At 48.0% G+C, this 20531-nt stretch overlaps 1 protein-coding gene across 1 annotated transcript in view; it reads right to left on the bottom strand.

The window, feature by feature from the left end:
- Positions 1–1967: 1967 nt before the first annotated feature.
- Positions 1968–20531, bottom strand: part of SCFD2 (sec1 family domain containing 2) — a 395999-nt gene continuing 377435 nt past the window's right edge. Inside the window, exons 8-9 of the mRNA XM_029234649.1 lie at positions 11961–12080; positions 1968–2320 (exon numbers count right to left, since the gene is read on the bottom strand). Coding sequence (XP_029090482.1) covers positions 2228–2320; positions 11961–12080 — 213 coding nt within the window. The 3' untranslated portion in view covers positions 1968–2227. The remainder of the gene's footprint in view (positions 2321–11960; positions 12081–20531) is intronic.

Raw genomic sequence — 20531 nt, 5'->3', positions numbered from 1 at the left:
TGCTGCGTGCGGGCTTTCTCTAGTTGCGGCGAGTGGGGGCTACTCTTCATTTTGGTGCGTGGGCTTCTCAATGCAGTGGCTTCTCTTGTTGTGGAGCACGGGCTCTAGGCACGCGGGCTTCAGTAATTGTAGCACACGGGCTCAGTAGTTGTGGCTCGCGGGTTCTAGAGCGCAGGCTCAGTAGTTGTGGCACACGGGCTTAGTTGCTCCGCGGCATTTGGGATCTTCCCGGACCAGGGCTCGAACCCATGTCCCCTATACTGGCAGGCAGATTCTCAACCACTATGCCACCAGGTAAGCCCCCAGGTTACTTCTTTATTTTTAGAAAAGAGTGATCTTTGCTTTAATGATCATCTCTTTGGGGCTATTTGCCATTTTCTTCCTTATTCAAATTCAAACTTTTAACTGAGTGGAATGGAAGAAGCATCCGAGGTCTCCAGTATTTCAGCACCGTGAAGGAACTGGTGTTAGGTGGAAAACATACTTGGACAAAATAAAGAACGCTGGTGTCTAGAAAACCTGCTTCAATGACATCTCAAAATGATTTCCAACCTCACAGTTTTCTCAAAACAGTGTTTTGTAGAGAACTAAAAGCAGAGACACATGAATGTTTTGGTTTACATTTTATTTCCTCTGTTTAATCCACACTAGCCAGTATTTTGCAGCTTTGTCTCTTTATTACAAACTTCTTTCAGAGATGTTAGAAATTTCCATGAACTATACACCTACAAATGTGTGGGTTCCAAGCAGTTCATTTTTGCTGGAGCTCTTATATAATTTCACTCTGTCAGTCTAGGTTTTTCTGTTATGGCTAGAAGGAAGCGTTAGACTCACAGAAAAGAAAGCTTTATACTTCTATAGAAATGTGATATCACAAAAGTCATGGGGGGTGAGGTTCCAACCTAGACTCCCTGGACTAGATATCTTTATTGGGGCCTTCCTTGGGGAGGAGAGGAAACCTTCTACAGGCAGGCACAGCCCTCCAATCAACCTCTCTCCCACTCCTGTTCCAAGCAGGCTGGCAGCCCTGCCCAGTAAGCAAACTGGAACAATGTAGCCCTTTGTACAGGCAGGCGATTTACAACACAGGCAGACAATCAGCACGGCCCTAGCCACTACCCCTCCCTTCGGGCCTTTTCAGAAATGTCTCAGATCAAGAGAGAAACAAAGCCTCAGATCCTATTTGCAGCATTCCCTCCTCAGCTACATAATCTTAAAAACCAAACTTTCCTCACACTCACGATTCTAAAGCATGGGGAACTTCTCCTTGAGCAACTGCGGATCAAACGTCTTGTAATCTACCAATACTCACCAACAGGCACTCATTTAGAATGAATGAACCTGCAGGTGGAATCAGAAAGATCACAGAGAGAGGGTTAAGGATAAAGTGGAATTATCATGAATTAGGCCAGCTGAAAGGCAGTTTTATGCCTTTAGAAAAATGAAATTTTTTTTTTTTTTTTTAAGAATCTCAGCAATGCCAGCAAAGTACTTCACTGTGTGGGTATCAAGATCCTTTGGGCGAAGCAACCTAAGTGTCCATCCACAGATGAATGGATAAAGAAGATGTGCCACATATGTACAATGGAATACTACTCAACCATAAAAGGAAACGAAATTGAGTTATTTGTAGTGAGGTGGATGGACCTAGAGTCTGTCATACAGAGTGAAGTAAGTCAGAAAGAGAAAAAGAAGTACCGTATGCTAACACATATATATGGAATCTAAAAAAAAGGTTCTGAAGAACCGAGGGGCAGGACAGGAAGAAAGATGCAGACATAGAGAATGGACTTGAGGACACGGGGAGGGGGAAGGGTAATCTGGGACGAAGTGAGAGAGTGGCATGGACATATATACACTACCCAATGTAAAATAGATAGCTAGTGGGAAGCAGCCGCATGGCACAGGGAGATCAGCTCGGTGCTTTGTGACCACCTAGAGGGGTGGGATAGGGAGGGTGGCAGGGAGACGCAAGAGGGAGGAGATATGGGGATATATGTGTATATGTATAGCTGATTCACTTTGTTATAAAGCAGAAACTAACACACCATTGTAAAACAATTATACTCCAATAAAGATGTTAAAAAAAAAAAGATTCTTTGGGCATAATTCAGTCATACCCACGATTAGTAACAGGGACACTGGTTTGGGAGGCATATCTTGGATGGGGACAGAAAATAGTATTGGGATTTCCAGCTCGGGTAGGTCTCCTCTTCTCAGCAGATGCTCAGAAGCCAAGGTCTGGATGCAGCCGGTCAGTTGTAAATAACAGTTCAGGGATATTAGTTGGCTTTAGGAGTCGCGTGGACAGCACGATTACCTAACAACGGGAGGGGCAAACACACCGCAGACAATTAGGAGAGCCAATCCCAGCTTATTAGATGATGAGAAATAAAATGCAACACATTTCTTTGGGGGAAGGCATGGAGTGGGTACTGTGGAGGAAAAGGCAGAAGGCGGCAGCTTGAATGCCGCCGATGCTAGCGTCCTGGGCGTAAGGAAGGGCGCACAGGCTGGGAAGGACGGCTGGTGGGGGGGTGGGCTGCGTGTGCTGAGCCTCTAACCAGTGGGCACTGAGCAGGGCTGAGCCCAGCCACCACCTTGCTGCTGAATTGAACTTGATCAGACCGTTGCTCTGTGATCCAGTAATGTGACCTCAACAGAGAGGTCTCTCCCTCTTCTAGGGAGCCTCTGCTGCTTCAGGGAAAGAGAGAAGGCACACTCAAGAGCTGGCTGTCGCTGTGGGTGATAATGATGACGGCTGTATTAATTTCTTAGTACCCCAAACTTCAGTAACAGAAAGTTCCTGTCTCACACTTCTGGAAGCCAGAAGTCCAAGAGCAAGGTGTTGGCAGGGTTGGTTGCTTCTAAGGGTTGTGAGGGAGAATCTTCCCTCTTAAGCTCCCTTAGGTCTGCACACTGTCTTCCCTCTACGTGTGTCTGTCTCTGTGTCCACATTTCCCCTTTCAGCAGGACACAGTCATACAGGATCAGGGCTCACCCTAATGACCTCATCTTAATTTGATAATCTGCAAGACCTATTTCCAATAAGGCCACATTCATGGGTACTAGGGGTTCAGACTTTAACACCTTTCGGGAGGGACACCGTTTGACCCATAACCATGATGATAATAATGATGATATCTGCTAATATTTATTAGTCCTTATGGTGGGCCCCGCACTGAGGATGATCTCATTTAATATCCATTTAATCTTCATAACAACCCTATGAAGTAGGTACATGTATTATTCCTATTTTGCAGATAAGGAAAATAAAGTACAGAAAGGTTAAGCCACTTGTCCAAGGACACACAGGAAGCAGAAGCAGTTGAGTCAGGATTCCAACCCAGGCAGGCTGGCTTCAGCGTCCAAGTGTCTGTCTGGTCACTCCTCTATCATCAAGGGCTCTGGGAAGGCTGCTTACTTCCCTAGTCCACATGGACCTTTGGGCCTCTCTGGCCTGTCGTCGTGATGTCCCTTTCTGCTTCCCTGAGACTGGGCCGTTCTTCTGGGGCAGATTTCCCTCTGCAGCACTGGGAGAGCTCATTCCCCAGGGCTGGGCTGGAGCAGTGATGCGCTCTGTCAGGCTGGTGAGGTTTTGCCCAGGCAGGGGTTGTACACCCAGTAGATAAGGGGGTGACTATGGGAAGTGGGAAGGAGGTATGAGTCAGGTGCCACAGCCCAGCCCCTGAGCGTGGGGGGTCGCAGGCCGGCAGCAGGCCTGGCTTCAAGGGGCCACACTGCCTGGCCAGGCCTCTTGCGGGGAAGCAAGTTGGCACTCACACCTCACTCTCTACCCCTCCCACCCCCAAAGCTATCCCAGGTGGAACCAAAGCAATGAATTAACCAACTCACTGGCCAAAAACCAGAGCCTACGCTCCAATGTGGAGGAGAAGCTGAGGGAGGGGAGGAGAGAAGGAAGCATTTTATAATTTTCTTGTGCTTGTTGTTGTTAAAGAAACGAGGTTATTAAAAAGTTTTCTGTTTAAAACAAAAATTAATCTTTGGAAGCAGTGATGTTACTATTTTTTGAAAGAGAATTATCCTTGAAAATATATGGCTAATGTCAGCCAAGTCATATTTCTGGCAGAAAAAAATACACAGCGATCTGTGCTCACATCTTTCCTAGAAAGCCATGTGATGAGAGCCTGAGGGCAGGTAGTGAACATTAGCACCCCCTTATCACATGGTGTAGATGCCATTTGAATATGTGGCTCTGGAGAGAGAGGACAGGGTCTCTACTCACTCCTCGGGGGCTTCTGGGCCAGGTCCAACAGATGGTTGAGTCTGGCGGTGCCCAGACCAGCACGCTCACCAGATGCTAGTAGAGCCCGGCTCCACTGCGGATGGGCTACATGCCCCGGGGAGGGTCACTTCACCTGGGGCCTCACTCTATCCTTCCCAGAAGAAAAGCAACAGCCCCGAGCTTGTAGCACTGTGGCAAGGATTACAGAAGGCCAAGTGCGTAGAGCACGTGAGGTGCTCAGCGATTCTGAGCTGCTATTTGATTGTGTTTTGTGATTGCGTCATAGGCCTCCTTTTGAATCTTATGAAAGCTAAAAACTCTCTAGAAAAATATGCATATGTGTACACACAAGATTCTGAGTATAGTTTTAGGTGAGGTTTAGGTGGATAACTAGGACTCATAGGCAGGTTAAGAAACCCTTATTCAGATATTTTAAAAAATGCACACATAAAGACAAAAATCCTTTGCATAAGAATAGACTCTTGAGAGGTAGGAGAGGCCAGGGAAGCTGATGGCCACAGCCCCTCCCCTGCCCTCCTGCTTGCCAGACTCCACCACCGCTGCCAGCCCCTGGGGTCCTTAGCTCCAATGCCAAGACGGTGAATTCCTCTCTGGCTGAGGTGAGGGCAAGTGTAATGGCTAGAGTGAGTCCCACAGGACGGTTAAGTCTTATTAACAGGGTTGAGGAACTTGGAGGGGAAAGGTTGTAGACTCGGTTGATGTGGACACTTCTAGAGCAGTGATAACTAAGCTAAAAGAATCTGTCACTCTCAGGCCGTGTGCTGGGCTTTCAGTCATGGCTGACAGTGACTATGGGTTCGGTCACCTCCACCGAGCTGGAATCAAGGACCAGGACCCTCACATCTAGACATACGGGTATTTAGACAGCATGAGGGCTAAACCAGAGGGTGTCTGGGGCATGCCCTGTGGAGGGCTGAAAAGAAGCAGATGGAAAACAAAGGCAGCCTGTGAAGTAACTGAGGGGGTCTTTGAGGAGGGGAGGAAAGGAGGAAGCTGAGACCAAGGACTCTCGCCGGATAGTACAGTCGTTAAGAGCACAGGCTTAGGAGTGTCCAGTTTGAGCTGGGCCCCAGCTGGCCACCTGCCAGACGATGGACCCTGGAGAATTTGCTTAATCACTCTGAGCCTCAAGTCCTCATCTATAAGGTGGGAATAATGATATCCACCTCACACGATTATCATGAGGATCAAACGTGAACATACCTAGAAAACACTTAGCGCAATGACAGGCTCTGGAGGGGCTTAAAAGGGTACCTGCTATTATCGTCTTCGTTATCATCACCGTCTTCACTCTTCTCCTCCTCTGCTGCATTCCCTCTATTCAGCTCACCGCAGTTACTGGGGTGGACTCAGAGGAGATAAACGTGCCAGAGCCATCTTCCCCAAGTGTAAATCTGATTGTATTTATTCATAGGTTTAAAATCCTGACTGCCTGCTCTCCACCATTTATAAGCCTGACCCAGTGCTGTGGGATAGAATAAAGAAAGAAGAATGAAAGAAATAAGGACAGTCTAAGAGACCTCTGGGACAACATAAAATGTACCAACATTCATATTATAGGGGTCTCAGAAGGAAAAGAGAGAGAGAAAGGGCCTGAGAAAATATTTGAAGAGATAATAGCCGAAAACTTCCCTAACTTGGGAAAGGAAACATTCTCAAGTCCAGGAAGTGCAGAGAGTCCCATACGGGATAAATCCAAAGAGGCACACACCAAGACACATATTAATCAAACTGACAAAAATTAAAGACAAAGAGAAAATATTAAAAGCAACAAGGGAAAAGCAACAAATAACATACAAGGGAATCCCCATAAGATTATCAGCTGATTTTTCAGCAGAAACTCTGCAGGCTAGAAGGGAGCGGCAGTATATATTTAAAGTGATAAAAGGGAAAAACCAACAACCAAGAATACTCTACTCAGCAAGGCTCTCATTCAGACTGGATGGGGAAATCAAAAGCTTTACAGACAAGCAAAAGCTAAGAGAAATCAGCACCATCAGACCAGCTTTGTAACAAATGCTAGAGGAACTTCTCTAGAGGGAAAAGAAAAGGCCACAACTAGAAAAAGGAAAATTACGAATGGAAAAGCTCACGAGTAAAGGCAAACATACAGTAAAGGTAGGAAATCCTCCAGACATAAATATGATATCAAAATGCAGGATGTTGGAAATGCACTTGAAATTAAGAGACCAGCAACTTAAAACAATCTTGTATGTATATAGACTGCTATATCAAAACCTCATGGTAACCACAAACCAAAAATCTGTAAGTCCAACCGTCTTAGAGAGCATTCCAGGACTTTAGAGACTGATGGCTGTTCAGCACTCCACACCCCACCACACCCCCTGGCCACCACACACCCCTCACCACTGGTTCCACATTCCAGCCACCCTAAATGATCTGCAGTTTCACAAATGGCACTTTGCGGATGCTTCTTCATCTGGAACGAGAGTTCCCAACTCTTTGCCTGAAGTCCTCTTAATCATCCTTCAATAATCTACTCAGGCATCACCACCTCCCAGAAGCCCTCCCAGACCACCCCTCTCTGAAGACTGAGGATGTTCCCATGGCTGTTGGTATCACACTGTATTCCTTGTTTCTTTGTTGTGTGCTGGCACAGTGCCTGATACCTAGCAGGTCCTCCATATAGTGAGTTAGCCAATGACTGATTAAATGAATGAACAAAAACAAGACTAGGAAGGAGGCAGTGAGTTTAGCCAGTAGGAAGTTTTTCACACCAGGAGGCTCTGGTATCTCAAATAGCTCTGCGTAAATTTGTTTCAAATCAGTTCAGCTGAAAACCCACTTGTCTAAAATTCCGATTTTGAAGAACAAGCAGGATCACACCACTAACATTTCCTTTATAGTATAATAGCTGATGGTCCTTAAGCATTTTCACATCTTAGGCGTCTTTTGTTCTTCAGAACGCTTTTGAGCATTTCCTGTTTTTGAGCGTATTCGACAAAAAGCATTTCTGCCTTATTTGACTGAAATAGTCCTTAAAATTACAAAAAGTTAGCTAAATGGGGGGAAATGGCACTCAAAAATGAAAAAGAAAATGCTTAAAGCAATCTGAAATTGGCCTGTTGGATATGAAATTTAAATTTTATGAACATAGTCATCAATGTGTGATATGAAGTAAATTAAGCACTAGAGCTCCTTTCGGAGGACTGGCTTTTTCCCAGGCAACCAAGGGCACTGATGAAAATTTCCATCGGGGAGGCAAGGGTGAAGGACACCAGGGTGCCTCTGAACCAAGCCCCTAAAAAGCTGCCTTTGGGGCTCCACACAGGCTCTCTACTCCAGCTGAAGGAGGGGCATCTTGTCTCTGTCCTCAGCCCACCCTGGCTCCTGCAAGAGTGACCCAGCCTGCTAGCTTTCTCTCCACCTTCTGCTTCTCCAGGTCAGAACTTGTAGGTGCCAGCATCTTCCTGTTCCATTTCTGCTGAACAGGGGGAAGCCGGCAACCCAGGATTTAGACTCCATATCCCTCTGGTTTCTAACATTGTGAAGTGAAAGGAGAGGGGGGTAAAAAATCATTTTTCTCTATTTTTCTTTTGACCTTGGGAGATGCTTCCCAGTAAAAGCGACTAATACGCACAGGTACCAACATGCATATTCATCCAGCTGATGAACTGGCTTTGGAGCACATGTCAGATTCAAGGCACCACTCACCCCCATTAGCACAGGTGCTGCACGTATACACGCACGTACACACGTGTGTTAAACATAAAATGTTTGTATCGTTAAAACAGTGGGGCAGTGGATTAATTAAACAGACATGACGAGCTTTCTGGAAAACTCACTGCCTTCTCATTGCCTGAGGGGTGAGTATGCTGTGCTTAGGCTCTCCTAAGGAACCTGATGAGATTTCAGACGCGCCTCTTCGCTTTTGTCCCTCATGATGGTTGTTTAAAAAGAAGTCTCTTGAGGGAAAACAACAAGAACAAAAACATTCCACTGTAAATGACTTCAGCGTTGTTACCTGGATTGCTACAAATATCAAAGGCACATGAAGTGCGTAGGAATGAAGGGTAATGTTAAGAGGAACAATATGAACAGTGTAATGCCGTCTAATATTTCAAATTATAAGGCCCTGAGATAACTCAGGTAAAAACAAAAATTTTGAATCTCACTGACATTTTCCTTAGAGTAAGAAACTTCAGAACAAATTAAATGTAGACCAAAAAAAAAAAAAAAGGAAGTCGCTTGACTCTTCTCTTTGGGGCTTCAAATTTTAGAATAACCTGGAGCCACGGTATACACCCAGGATTTAGGTATCCTTGAACCTCCACAGTTGTGCAAAATTGTATGCGTATGAGCATATTTCTGGGTCTAATTTTTTTTTCCTCTTACATTCTCACTAAATGTTCAGCTCCAGAAATGTGGATGCCCATGAAAGTGTGGCTGGGCAACGTGCACTAGCCCGTGAAGAGCTGTGATGGCAGGGTCGGCTTGGTCACTCGGTCTTCCTCTGTTTCCTGAGCTGGCCTTTCCCTGTATTTTCTGGAGGGGTCCCTCCCTGTTATTTTCCTCCCACAATCGCAGGCTTCTGCTGGTCTCTTGGCCACGACCCAGCTACAGGGTTCAGCCTGGAATGAGAGAGGCCGGTGCTGAGCACACGCACCCCAGACCAGGGCAAGCCTGCAAAGTCTCCTGCTCATGGCTGTGGCTCTTTGCAGTGGGGTTGAGAGGTTGCCTCTTTGATCCTTTTTTTTTGTAGTCAGGAAGGAGGGCCTTCTCCAGCTGCCCACTTTCTCTCGGCACGTTTACCAAGAACCACAGATGGAGAGTGGAGAAAACACCCCGTTTTAGAGTATAGCAACCATCCTCGAGGACTAGCAGCCGCTAATGCGGTTTCTGGATTCCACTGTTTCATGCTATCCTTACCATCTCTTGTAAAAGAGAATTCATTTCTGGATGTGCCTTAAGTGACTTCTATCAGCAGTTTCCTTTGAAGAGCAGATCCCCGAATGCCTTGCAAATCTCAGCTCACCAGCCTTCTGCTCCAGGGGAAGCCGGTGCCATCTGAAGGAACCTCTTGCCTCCAAGCCCCCAGGTATTCCCATCACAGCACCTGCCTATGTTCCCGGAACACTCATGTCTAGCTGGAGCTTCCGTGTTTAATGTCAGCCAATCACTTACTATTAGAATGTAAGTTCCATGAAAGCAGGAACGAGTCTGGCTTGGTCACCGCTCTATCCTCAGCACAAAGAACAGTGCTTGGCACAGAGCAGATGCTCAATAAATGTTTACTGGATAATCGACTAATCCAGTTTAAGAGACTGTAAGTTCCTGCACCTGGGTCCAAAAAGCACCCACGTTGATATACAATAGGTATGGATCATAGCAATTGATAAAAAAGACAGAGTGGTTTTAGTTGTCCATAATCCCAGAATCAGTAACAGGTTGGCGTAGTCTAAAGAAAGGCTGCTTTTATCTTATGCTTCAATAATGCAAGTACGGTTTCTAGTATTCAATATGCAATGAATAATCACGACAGCTGGTGCCAGGTCCTGTTTGAGGGGTTAAAGTAAGTGCAAAGTCCTGAGGCTGGAGGGGAGCAGGCCAGCAGAAGGGTGGTAGGAAAAGAAGGCCCAGCGGCAGGGAGGGGCCGTGGTAGGAGGAGGAGGGGGCCCCAGTGCCTCTGCACTGATCAGCCCATGGCAAGGGCGCTCAGTTGTAAGTGAGCATGAGAGGGAGAGGCCTGGGGGCCCAGGAGAGCCGCCCGGGAGCTGAGGCACTCAGGTCCACGGCACGGGCTGGGGTGGGGAGGCTGGAAGAATTGAAGATACTCGGTTTGGAGAAGAGTGGCCCTGGGGGAGGACCTGTGGAGGAGGGAAGAGGCTGATCTGCTCGTAGATTCTGTGTGGCCCAGGAGTTAGAGGCAGCAGCGGCGACACAAGCAGCAGGAAGGCTGCTCCTGAAGCCCCAGGTTCTCTGAGCCACTCTCTCTGTAGATGATTTGAGCACAAGGTCGGTCAGATTGCAGCCGAGGCACTGAGCCACTACAGATTTCAGGTCTCTGCTGTCAAACTCAGGTCACACGGCTTTGAAAACGTCTGCATTTTATCCTTTTAGAGTGGAGATTAACAGTCTGGCAGGCTATTAACAATGCATCGCTGTTCGGAAGAGCTAAGAATTTGGTTCACCATGTTAGGGGCAGTGACAAGTGTGCTTTCTGATAAAAAAGAATGTCTTGCTCAAAAAGGCAATTGCTCACCAAACAGATCCTGAACACTGCGGATAGAGAGGGTGTGAGACGAGGCCGAATTTACCACTTTATCAGAAATTCCACCAGCTGTGACCATGACAGGTGTGAGTAATGGTAGAAATGGTCACAGCCAATGACTGGTCACTCCCTTGTTCAAGAACATACCATGGCTCCCTAGGTACAGGTCACCTTCCTAAGTAGGGTGTCTGGAGACCCTCGGAAACCAGGCCTTCTCTACGTCTCGGGTGTCCCGGCCACCCTGACACCAAGCCAGTTCTCCTGCCTCACATCAGGCCGTCGGGCCACAAGGCTTCGGGAGCTCCTGCCCTGTGCTCAGGCCTGGGAAGGCCCAGCCTCTGTCCTCAAGGAATTCGTGTTTGCTTGAGGAGGCTTTGTCAGCAACGGGAAGCAGTCAGTGAGCCCGCTGAGCGCTGCACTACAGAGTACAGATTACGGATGCCAGCAGAGATGGGGGCTCCTTGGCTGGCTGAGTGCGTATACACAGAGTGGGTGGAGCTGGGAGACAAGGGCACTGTACACTGTCCCCCACCCAGACCAGCAGCCAGGCGTGGCTGGAATACCCCCTGGGCTCCGTGTGCCTGTGGTGGACAGTCCCCCACGTAAGCCAGGGTCCTACCTGAAGCACTGCACTGGCATCTCTGTTCTGCTTTCTCTAAACCACAGAAAGCCGCTGGCTGCATGCAGACATGGCAAAGCTGAAGACAGGCCCCGAAAGCAAGTCTCAATTGGGCGGGGGGCGAGGGTCAATGGGAAGGTGTCCCAGGCTCCCGGTGCCCCAGCAGGACAGTTCTGAGGCCCCTCAGCCCCCAGAGGACAGAGCCTTGGTTGCCCATAAGTAAGCAGCCGGGCAAGGCACTCTTTGCCCAACCACTCTGCCCCGTAGCCTAAATGAGAAAACGGAGGGCTTTTCTCACTCCAATCACCTAGCTAGTAAACGGCGGAGGGAGGATGCAGACTCGGGCCTGGAAAACCTAGAGGGCTGTGTCTTAACCACCGGGCATTTGCATGGGGAGGAGGACGGGACCTGGCAGGAGGCTACAGAGGAGAAAGATACTACACTTGTCATCGTCATGACAAGGGGCCTTCCCAAACTCCTCCAGCCCCGTCCTCTCCCTGCCACAGGGCGGAGATGGTCCCCGGGAGTCACCCTCAATTATCTGGAGCCTGGAAAGCAGCCAAAACTCTTGAGTAATTAAGCACGGATTGGACGCCAGAGAATACAAGCCCTGTAGGAATTGGGAATAGCGCTTCAGCACTTGCCACCCAGAGGTAGGAGAGGTCTCCCCCTTCCCTCCACCCACAGCAGGTCCTGGCCCTGGGGCAGGCAGAAGAAGCAGGGGGAAAGGAGGCAGGGGGATGGAGATAGGAGCGCGGGGGAGCCTAATGAAGGCTCCGGTCCGCCCTCCCCACTCCTGCCTCAGGCCTCCCGTTCAGATCATATCACTGAGGACTGGGTACCTGGGTTCCTGGCTTCAGGGATGGCACAAGGTCTTTGATCATTTTGGCTTCCGAGGCTGTGACCCCGCCCACCACGAAGAGAATCAGAAGAGGGTGGTCGCTGGGATGAGGCCGGCTCACCTGCAAAAGAAACCACCCCCGGCGTCAGAGGCGTCTTCAGGTGAGATGAACAACCCTCAGAGAGGGTGGGATCTGTTAGGGGTCGGATGTGTTAGTGGTCTGTGAGCTCACTGACCAGGAACACGCACAGCATGTCACCTTCTTACAGCCCTTTCAATAAATATTTTACTGAAAGCAAAGTTACAGGAGTAACTACTAAACTACAGTAACTACAGGAGCACTATTAAATACGCAGAGAAGACCGAGGGCAACTTCCCCTCCTGTTCGGTCTGCAGGTCTCAGCGTAAGCGTGCTCCTGCCTTACAGAGCTCCGTGCATCTCCTTCCAAGCACGTGCCACAGCCTGGGGTCATCGTCTCTCCCCTGACGGCTGTCTCCTCTAATGGAACACAAGCTCCACGAGGCGGTGATCTTGTCTGCCGGGTTCACTGCTAAATGCCCGGTGTGCCTAGCGAAGTTTCTGGCTCAGAGTAGGTGCTCAGTAAATGTCTGTGGAATAGACGGATGGTTAGAGCCCTAGGAGGGGGCGGTGGAGGGCGGGCAAAGATGCAAGAGCCCTGCACCCACCCTCGAGCGCAAACTTCACGCCCTTACCTTCTGCAAACCAGCCTCAGCCGGAGCTGAGGCCCTGCTCCGCGTGCAGCATTGCACTGGAGGTCGTGGGGAATTCCTCCTGGTGCCTCATGATTGCATCAGTGAGGCAAGGTATTATAAAACAGCTAAAATGAGGGCTTCCCTGGTGGCGCAGTGGTTGAGAGTCCGCCTGCGATGCAGGCGACGCGGGTTCGTGCCCCGGTCCGGGAGGATCCCACATGCCGCGGAGCGGCTGCGCCCGTGAGCCATGGCCGCTGGGCCTGCGCGTCCGGAGCCTGTGCTCCGCAACGGGAGGGGCCGCAACAGTGAGAGGCCCGCGTACCGCAAAAAAAACCCCAAAAAACCAAAAACAAACGAAAAAAACAACTAAAATGAGAATGTCTCCCAGTAATCTCTCAGAAAATGTGCAAGGCCAACATATAGGCCTAGTGACTAACTGAAGGGGACGAGAGGGGGTTCCTTTAGACAGTGTGTTTGAGCCCTACCTGGAAGCCCGGGATGGTTCGGTGAGAAGTGGGCAGAAGTGTTGTGAGCCGAGCGCCGCAGGCAAGCGGTCACCAGGTCGGGGGAGCAGGCCAGAGGCCCAGCCGGGACAGCAGCATGGAGTCATTATGGGAAGGACGCTGTCAGCTGCCTGCATGGCCACTGAAGCCCGAGGTGGGAGAAACAGGCTTGACTCCAGCCAGGAGAGGGTAGACAAAGGTGGTAAATGTCTGTACTCATTCACACCCACTAACACACAAGCCATCTTTGGGCCAAGGGACGGTCCCCCGGAGCAGCAGGTTGGGACATCAGGCTGACAGGAAGAGAGGAAGCCCCTGCTCTTACCCCAACTCCAACTCCTTTCTCAATTTGGTTCTTTTGACTCCCCTGCCTAAATATGCCCACTTTTCAATGTCTTGTTTTAAAAACACTTAAAAAGGTAATACATTAAGTATTTCCAGTTATATAAGTTGCTCCTTGGCTTCTGGAGAGGAAACTCAGAGTGGATGGGGGGGAGGCAGGTAGAGAAATAGGGGAATGGAGGGAGAGAAATGAAAGGCAGAAAGAAAGAAAGAAAGAAGGAAAAGTAGGTCTAAACTTTTTCAGAATGGGTGGTGGCGAACACTGAAAAAGTTACAAAACTCTTTGATCTTTACCTCACCCCACCCCCCAACCTTCTGCGCTGTAGCTCCATCCCCTTGACTGCATTTGTTGACTGCTGTCTTCCAGGCCGAGTACCACACACCCACGGCCATCCTGCTTTTGTTCCACTGTTCCCCTGGAGCTGCTCTCACTGCAGTCACCAACGGCCGTCATATGTAGGAGTCGATAGACAGTTCTTTGTCTTCATTTAACTGGACATTTCTGTGGCATTTGTCACAGTGGATAACACCCTTCTTGGCTTCCACAATAGCACACTGTCTTGGTTATTTCTTTTACCTTTCCACTGATTTCTTCTCAAATTCCTTCATAGGTTCCTTTTCTTGGTCTGCCCTTTAAGTGTCGACGCTCCTTAGGGTTCCATCTTTGGCCCCTTGCTTTTCTCACTTGAGGACCTCATCTACTCATATGCCTTCAATAATCTTTTATATGCTTCCCAAATCTATGTCTTTAGCATCACTATTGAGTTCCTGTGGCCATCTCCACCTGGATGCCTCCTGGGATCCCTCAACTCAACAGATTTCAAATTTGATGCATGATCTTTCCCCAAGTCTATTCCTTCCGTTGACTTTCTAAGAGCATCACCTCCTTCACAGTCTCCTGAGCCAGACCCTTGAGAGTCATCTTGGACTGTGCTGTCTTTTTCATCTCCCAGATCAAGTCCTGTTAATTCTTCCCCCTCCAATTCACTGATCTCTCCTTGATTTCCACTATCCCTGCTCTGGTAGGCTCTCATTCCTTCTTTACTAGATTATTGTTAGAGTCTTCTAATTTGTCTCCCTGTCCCTGGTCTGGCCACACACACACCCCCCCACCCCAATCCAGTCTCCTTGTTCCTGCCTAAGTAAGCTTTCGAAAGTGCAAATATTTATTATTGAATTTTTGTGCGTAATCTTATCCGATTGTCAAAAATCCTTAGGAGGCAAATACGATCATTGGCGTATTTTACAGATGGAGAGACTGAAGTTTACACGTCGTGACTAAACCTTGGAGCCAGGGGCCAAACTGCAGAGGCCACACTCTTAAACACCCCTCAGCTCCATCACATGCTCACATTCTTTCTGGGGAGTCTCCTAACTCTGAGGATAAAGTTCAGACTCCTCAATTCAGTATATAAGGCTCTTCTCACATGGCTTTGCTTTATGCCTCTATTTTCATCTCCTCCATATGCACTATTTGCTGGAGTCACTCACGAGGACTTGAGCCATCCATGAATGCAAGGTCTTTTTTAAAAAACTTTTTGTTAAACATACAACACTTTACTGAACATTTGCACTGAAAAGAGCACTTATCACAAGTGTGCAGTTCAATTTATTTTCACAAACTAAACAAATCCTTGTGACCAGTACCCAGATCAGGAAACAGAAAGCCAGCACTCTGGATCCCCACTCAGGCCCCCTTCGTGTCACTACCTCACCAAGGGGTAACTGCCGTCTTGACTTCTAGCCACTCGATATCAGATTTAGTTTTGCTCAGTGATATACCCTGGGGATTTGTCCATATTAGGAGGAAAGATCTTTAGCCCACGGGCATTGGTTGGGACCACACCAGTGGGTTTTGGCCTGTCTGTGCCCATGACATTCCAGTAAACAGTTAGAGCACCAACTGCGTCATCTTGTTTTATGTGGCACGGACAGTTTCCTCTGTGTAAAGTACCCCTGCCTCCCCTTCTGTACCTCCTTCCTTTTTACTCTCTTTAAAAGGCACCCTCGCCTCTAAAAAGTTCTCCCTAACCACCTCTCAACTCCTGCCCCATGACCCGAATCTGACAGATACCTCTGCCTTGGCCTTGTCACACTGGACTGCGACCTTGATAGACCTGTTTATCTCCTCTCCTAGGCTGTAAGCTACTGGAGGGTAGGGATTGATCATATTTATCTCGGTATTTTGGGGTCTGAGCATAGAGCTAGCTCATGATAAACTTTCAACAAATGTTGCATGAATAAAATGAATGAATGAATGAATGAGGTCCACAGGGTAACTGGAGATATTCTTCTTTTCTTTGAGATCTTTTAGACACTCTCTCTTTGCTTTACGTGTGGTTCTTCCTGGCTGAGTAACTAACCGGGGTTCCTTCCAACCCTACAAACAATTGTTTCTCACTTAATGCTGGGACAGAAATACAACTGGCTCCAGAACTTCAAGTGGTACAGTATGTTCCCAAAGACATATGCTTTCCATAAGAGAGTCTGGACTCTCAAGTACATTGTGAGAATCTTGGAAGGATGTATTGAAAGATGAAAAGGAAAAAAGAAATGAACAGCAACAACAAAGAACAATACCCTTTGGCCAACGAATTGAGGGAATGTTGACTGTGGTACAAATTAACGGGCCCCATTAATGCATGTTGCTGTTTGCCATTTTGGTTTCTGTTTAGATTTATGTTTTGATACCAGGTTTCCTTTTAGAACATGTCAAATCGGCAGGCTATTGGGAAGTGGAGCCTTTCCAGTCTTTTCCATCAGAATAACACATTCCTTATAACCAGCCACATTCGGCTGAGTCCCATTTGTATGTGGGTTCATGGTGTAAGGCACTTTGATGATGAAAGATTTAAGTGTCATTACTGCCGTCACAAACACACAGATTAATAAAGCAAGTCAGACTCATTGCTCTTTCTTTCATTTTCTAAACCTTCACTGGCTGGGATTTTAAGACGTCAGGTTCTGGTCAGAGAAGACAGTTTCTCCCCACCATCCATCCAGCCTTTGAAGCAGGGGCTGCCGACACCTTCTCTGCAGCTGTGGTCCCGAGAGCGCTCTTTGATGTCCTGACTGGTTTCTATGAGAAGGGTTTCCTCTGCTCCCCGTTTCTCTGGAGTTCTCCAGGCGTTCCAAGAACCCAGCTGCTGATTCTCCTCCAATCTGTTTCTCTACATGTGTGACTTACTCGTCCCCAGCACAGGCAAGGGTCAGGTCCCCCACCCTCCAACGATGGGCCGGGCCTCGTAGGAGGGAGACAGCGTAATGGGAGCGTTGGCCCAAAGGGCACTGGGCCCTGAGACCCGCCATGCTGACTTTGAAGGTGGCTTGGTAATGGCTTTTCTCCCAACAGGAGGAAGTAACAGCACTGCCACTGCGGCCAAACACTTCACGTCTAGCACAACCTTTTACTCATTTATTCATCCAGTCCACAAATATTTATTGAGCAACTACTATGGGCCAGACACTGCTCTAGGCACTGGGGACTCCGCAGCGAACGAACCCGAGAGGACTCCCTGCTGCACAGAGTTTATATTTTCGTTGGGGAGAGTGACAAAATACAAAAGTAAATTGGTAAGTGAAAAGGTGATAAGTGTTGTGGAGGAAAATAAAGCAGGGGGTGGGGCAAGCGTTACTCTGCACAATCTTAGACTCTATGAAGTAGGTAGAAGCTCCATTTTACAGATGGAGACAGTGAGGCTTACAGAGGTGAAGTGACTTGTCCCAAGTTTTCCAATTCATAAGCTGTAGCGTTGAGACAGAAACCCAGGTCTGTCTCATACCAGAGTGGGATACATTCCACATGCTCTCATTTATAAACAGATTCTTCAAACTGAAAGCATTTTTACTAGCTTTCATCTCTTAAAACTCTGCACTTTTAGTTCTTCAGCAACGTCAGCCAATTACCAGGTTCCTCGTGGGTCTTTATTTAATCTCATCGCAAAGGCTGCCACCTGCCAGAGTCACTCTGCCATTAGCTCAGCCTAACTGTTGCATTTGCTGCAGTGGATGGCTTCCACTTTCCAGAAACTTCCCCCCAACCCTCTCTGCTTTCTAAGCCCTCTCAGTTTCTCTTCTTCCTCATGGATTCTCCTCTTGCTTGACCTGCCCCATCATGTACTGTGTTCCTGACTGCTTGGGCCTCTTCTCGCAAACACCGTCCCTGGGTGGCCCTATCCTGTCCACGGTCTGGGCCTCACATGGGCCAGTGGCCCCTCAGCTCTGCTGAGCTGCAAAGCTGTCTCACAGGCACCTAAACTCTAAAATGCAAGTTATTTTCTTCTCCATTCCTGAACCCTGGACAATGTTCTCTCATTTATTTCTACATCCCATCAATGCCCGGTCCTGTGGGACCCACCAGTGCTGCATCGCTGCCCTCATTCCCTCGGCCCCTACCTCACCCCAACTCTCATCTTCTCACCTTCTCTCCCCAACCTGATGCTAGTCTGGCCACGTTCCCCCACCCCCTCTCTCAGTGCTTCCAGGTGATCTTTATAACACATACACTGGTTATAAATTCCTAAAAAACATTCCATGGAACCTCATTGTTTTTGGTCAATTGTCAAGCCTCCAGCCCTTCGTGATCTGCCTTCTATTTATTTCTCTATCTTACCTTCTTCCACTCTTCACAGGCTGCTCTTAGACCCAGCCATTTGGAGCTACCTGGAATTCCTTTCATGTAGCCCGGCATTTCAGCACTTTGTTCCTCACTCCTACTGGTTGGACACATTGAGCTCCCTCTTCTCTGTGTCCTCACACCCCACCCAGATACCACTTATCTCTCGTCCCCTCAACCCTCAATGTTCTTGTCCATCTCCCTAACAAACTGTAAGCTCTCCAATGTAAGCTATGCTATGGAAGGCAGGATGGCTACTTTGTCTCTGTATCTTCCTTACCCACAAGAGTGACTAGCACACGAGAGGCTCTTGATAATTGCTCATAGGCAAACAAAGTTCGTAGCCTGCCAAAACCAAGTTTTTGTTTCACGATTCCTACCAAAATCCATCTCACTAGAACTTATGGATCATATTTAGCGAATGTTAGACAAAAATCAAACCACAGTATGTAGCATAATTAAGAAGAAGAAAATATAAACAACAGTTATAAATAGTATTGCAAATAGATTCCAAGACTTGTGCTGATTTAATCAACAAACACCAAATGCTAAGATGTTTTCCTCTTGTCAGAAATGCCATAAAGTATAATGGACCTAAGCCAACAGTTCACGTCTGAGTCTCATTTTTCTTGTGCAAACAATGAGGACCTGGACTAGATGTCCTCCAGGCACGTCCAGCTTTCCCAGTCCAAGGATCTGACATCAAATTGCACCTGAGGCTCATCACTTTTGCCCTTTATCCTTACACCATCCTTCACCACTGCTGTAGATGCATCTGTAGGTATCTGTCCCGCCCACACATGAATAGTCTCCTCCATCCCCATGGCCATGGGGTGGGCTCCTGGCAGCCACGTAATTATGGTGTGATCGTGCCCCCCAACTTCAACTGAACGGTTCAGGAATGGGCCCCGACCCAGGCTGGGCCCACTCGAGACCCTTCACTGGGAATCAAGACTTGACCTAAGACGGATGAGGCCCGGTCAAAGCTGAGCTCTTAAGAAGCACCAAAAGCTGTGGCATAGCTCTCCAGCCATTCACTCAGCTCATATTTATTGAGTGTGTACACAGTGCTAGGGCTGTTCTCGGCAGCTTCTGCAGGCCACAGCAAGCCTTCAAGAACTGTCTGGTTTCCTGATGGCTTTCTAGTTCTCGGGCCCAATCCTTCCCGAGGCCGACGGCATTGCCGCCCTTAGGTTCCCGGTGAGGCCCCCTCGGTCCTCACAATGAGGACTTTGTTTGATGGAGTTCGTGCAACCTGGTGGCAGCTTAATTGCCACTGAAGTGTTTCAACTCTTACCCCCTCACCACCTCCAGCTTTTTAGGGCTACGCTGAGCAGTTGTGCCCTCTCTCCTTGTGGGCCTTTTTCTATTGCTGCCTAAGGCCATGGAGCTCTCACAGGAACTCATACTAAGGGCCCAGAGGCAAGCACTGGGTCTTCTTTGAGTGTTTTTCATAAATCTTTTCTTTTTTCCAATGAAGCACAGCCATATAAGAAATGGAACAACAACACAAAGTTCCACAATGCTCTTAAAAGGAGGTAAAAGGGCCTCGTGTAAGTTCATTAGATACAACCGACGCTCCTCACAGCAGTTCCAGCAGAGAAAACATCTTGACAAATCAAGTCCTTTAGTCAAAACAAGTTGGAGTCCAAACACATGGAGTAGATATAAAATATATTATTTTCAGGAGACTGAAATCCAAACCATAAATGCCAGAAACGCATTTTCAAAGTGCTGCCTATTAGACATGCTCGTTTTAAATTAAATTGTGAGAGTGGTAAGGTATGGTTCGCTTTATTTATTAGATCACTATCAAGCTTTTCTCTACAGGGATCAAGGTGCTCCACGCACAGGCATTTGGAGAGAAGACTTGACTGTTTACAAAATGTGACGTTCTGTCAAAGCTGTTTCTCTCGAGTTTGACAGTCCCCCTCCCCCCAGGGCACCGCCCTTTGAAGCCGACAGCTCCATGTGGCTAACCACAAGTCTAGCCTCTGGTGGAGGAGTGCGCTGAGCTGACTCCAAACACTTGCTCAGAATTGCAGCAAGAATGATCTCATGGGCACCCAGCTCTGCTCCCCAGCCTGCCTGCTTTCCTTGACGGGGCCTGATGGGGCGAACCTGGGAGAGCAAAGTCCTACAGCTCATCACTCGGAAAGGTTTTTTTTTTTCCTTAGATTATATTATTTAAAATGATTGCGGGCAAATAGCAGGCATGCCTTTCATTATCAAAGCCTTTCTGGGCTCACTTATTTTGAAAGCAGATCAGAAGCCTAAGTACATTTTCTGTCCTCTAGATTGAAGGGAAAACTCCTAGAATTAGCCAAACACTGCCCTTGGTGGGCTGGACAGCCAATCCTACATCGAGGTAAAGTGCGGACTGCATTTTCCTAAAGCG

Source organism: Monodon monoceros, unplaced genomic scaffold (assembly GCF_005190385.1).
Source record: "Monodon monoceros isolate NGI ecotype Baffin Bay Population unplaced genomic scaffold, NGI_Narwhal_1 Super_Scaffold_20, whole genome shotgun sequence".
NCBI lineage: Eukaryota > Metazoa > Chordata > Mammalia > Artiodactyla > Monodontidae > Monodon > Monodon monoceros.
This window is presented reverse-complemented; position numbering and strand designations above follow the sequence as displayed.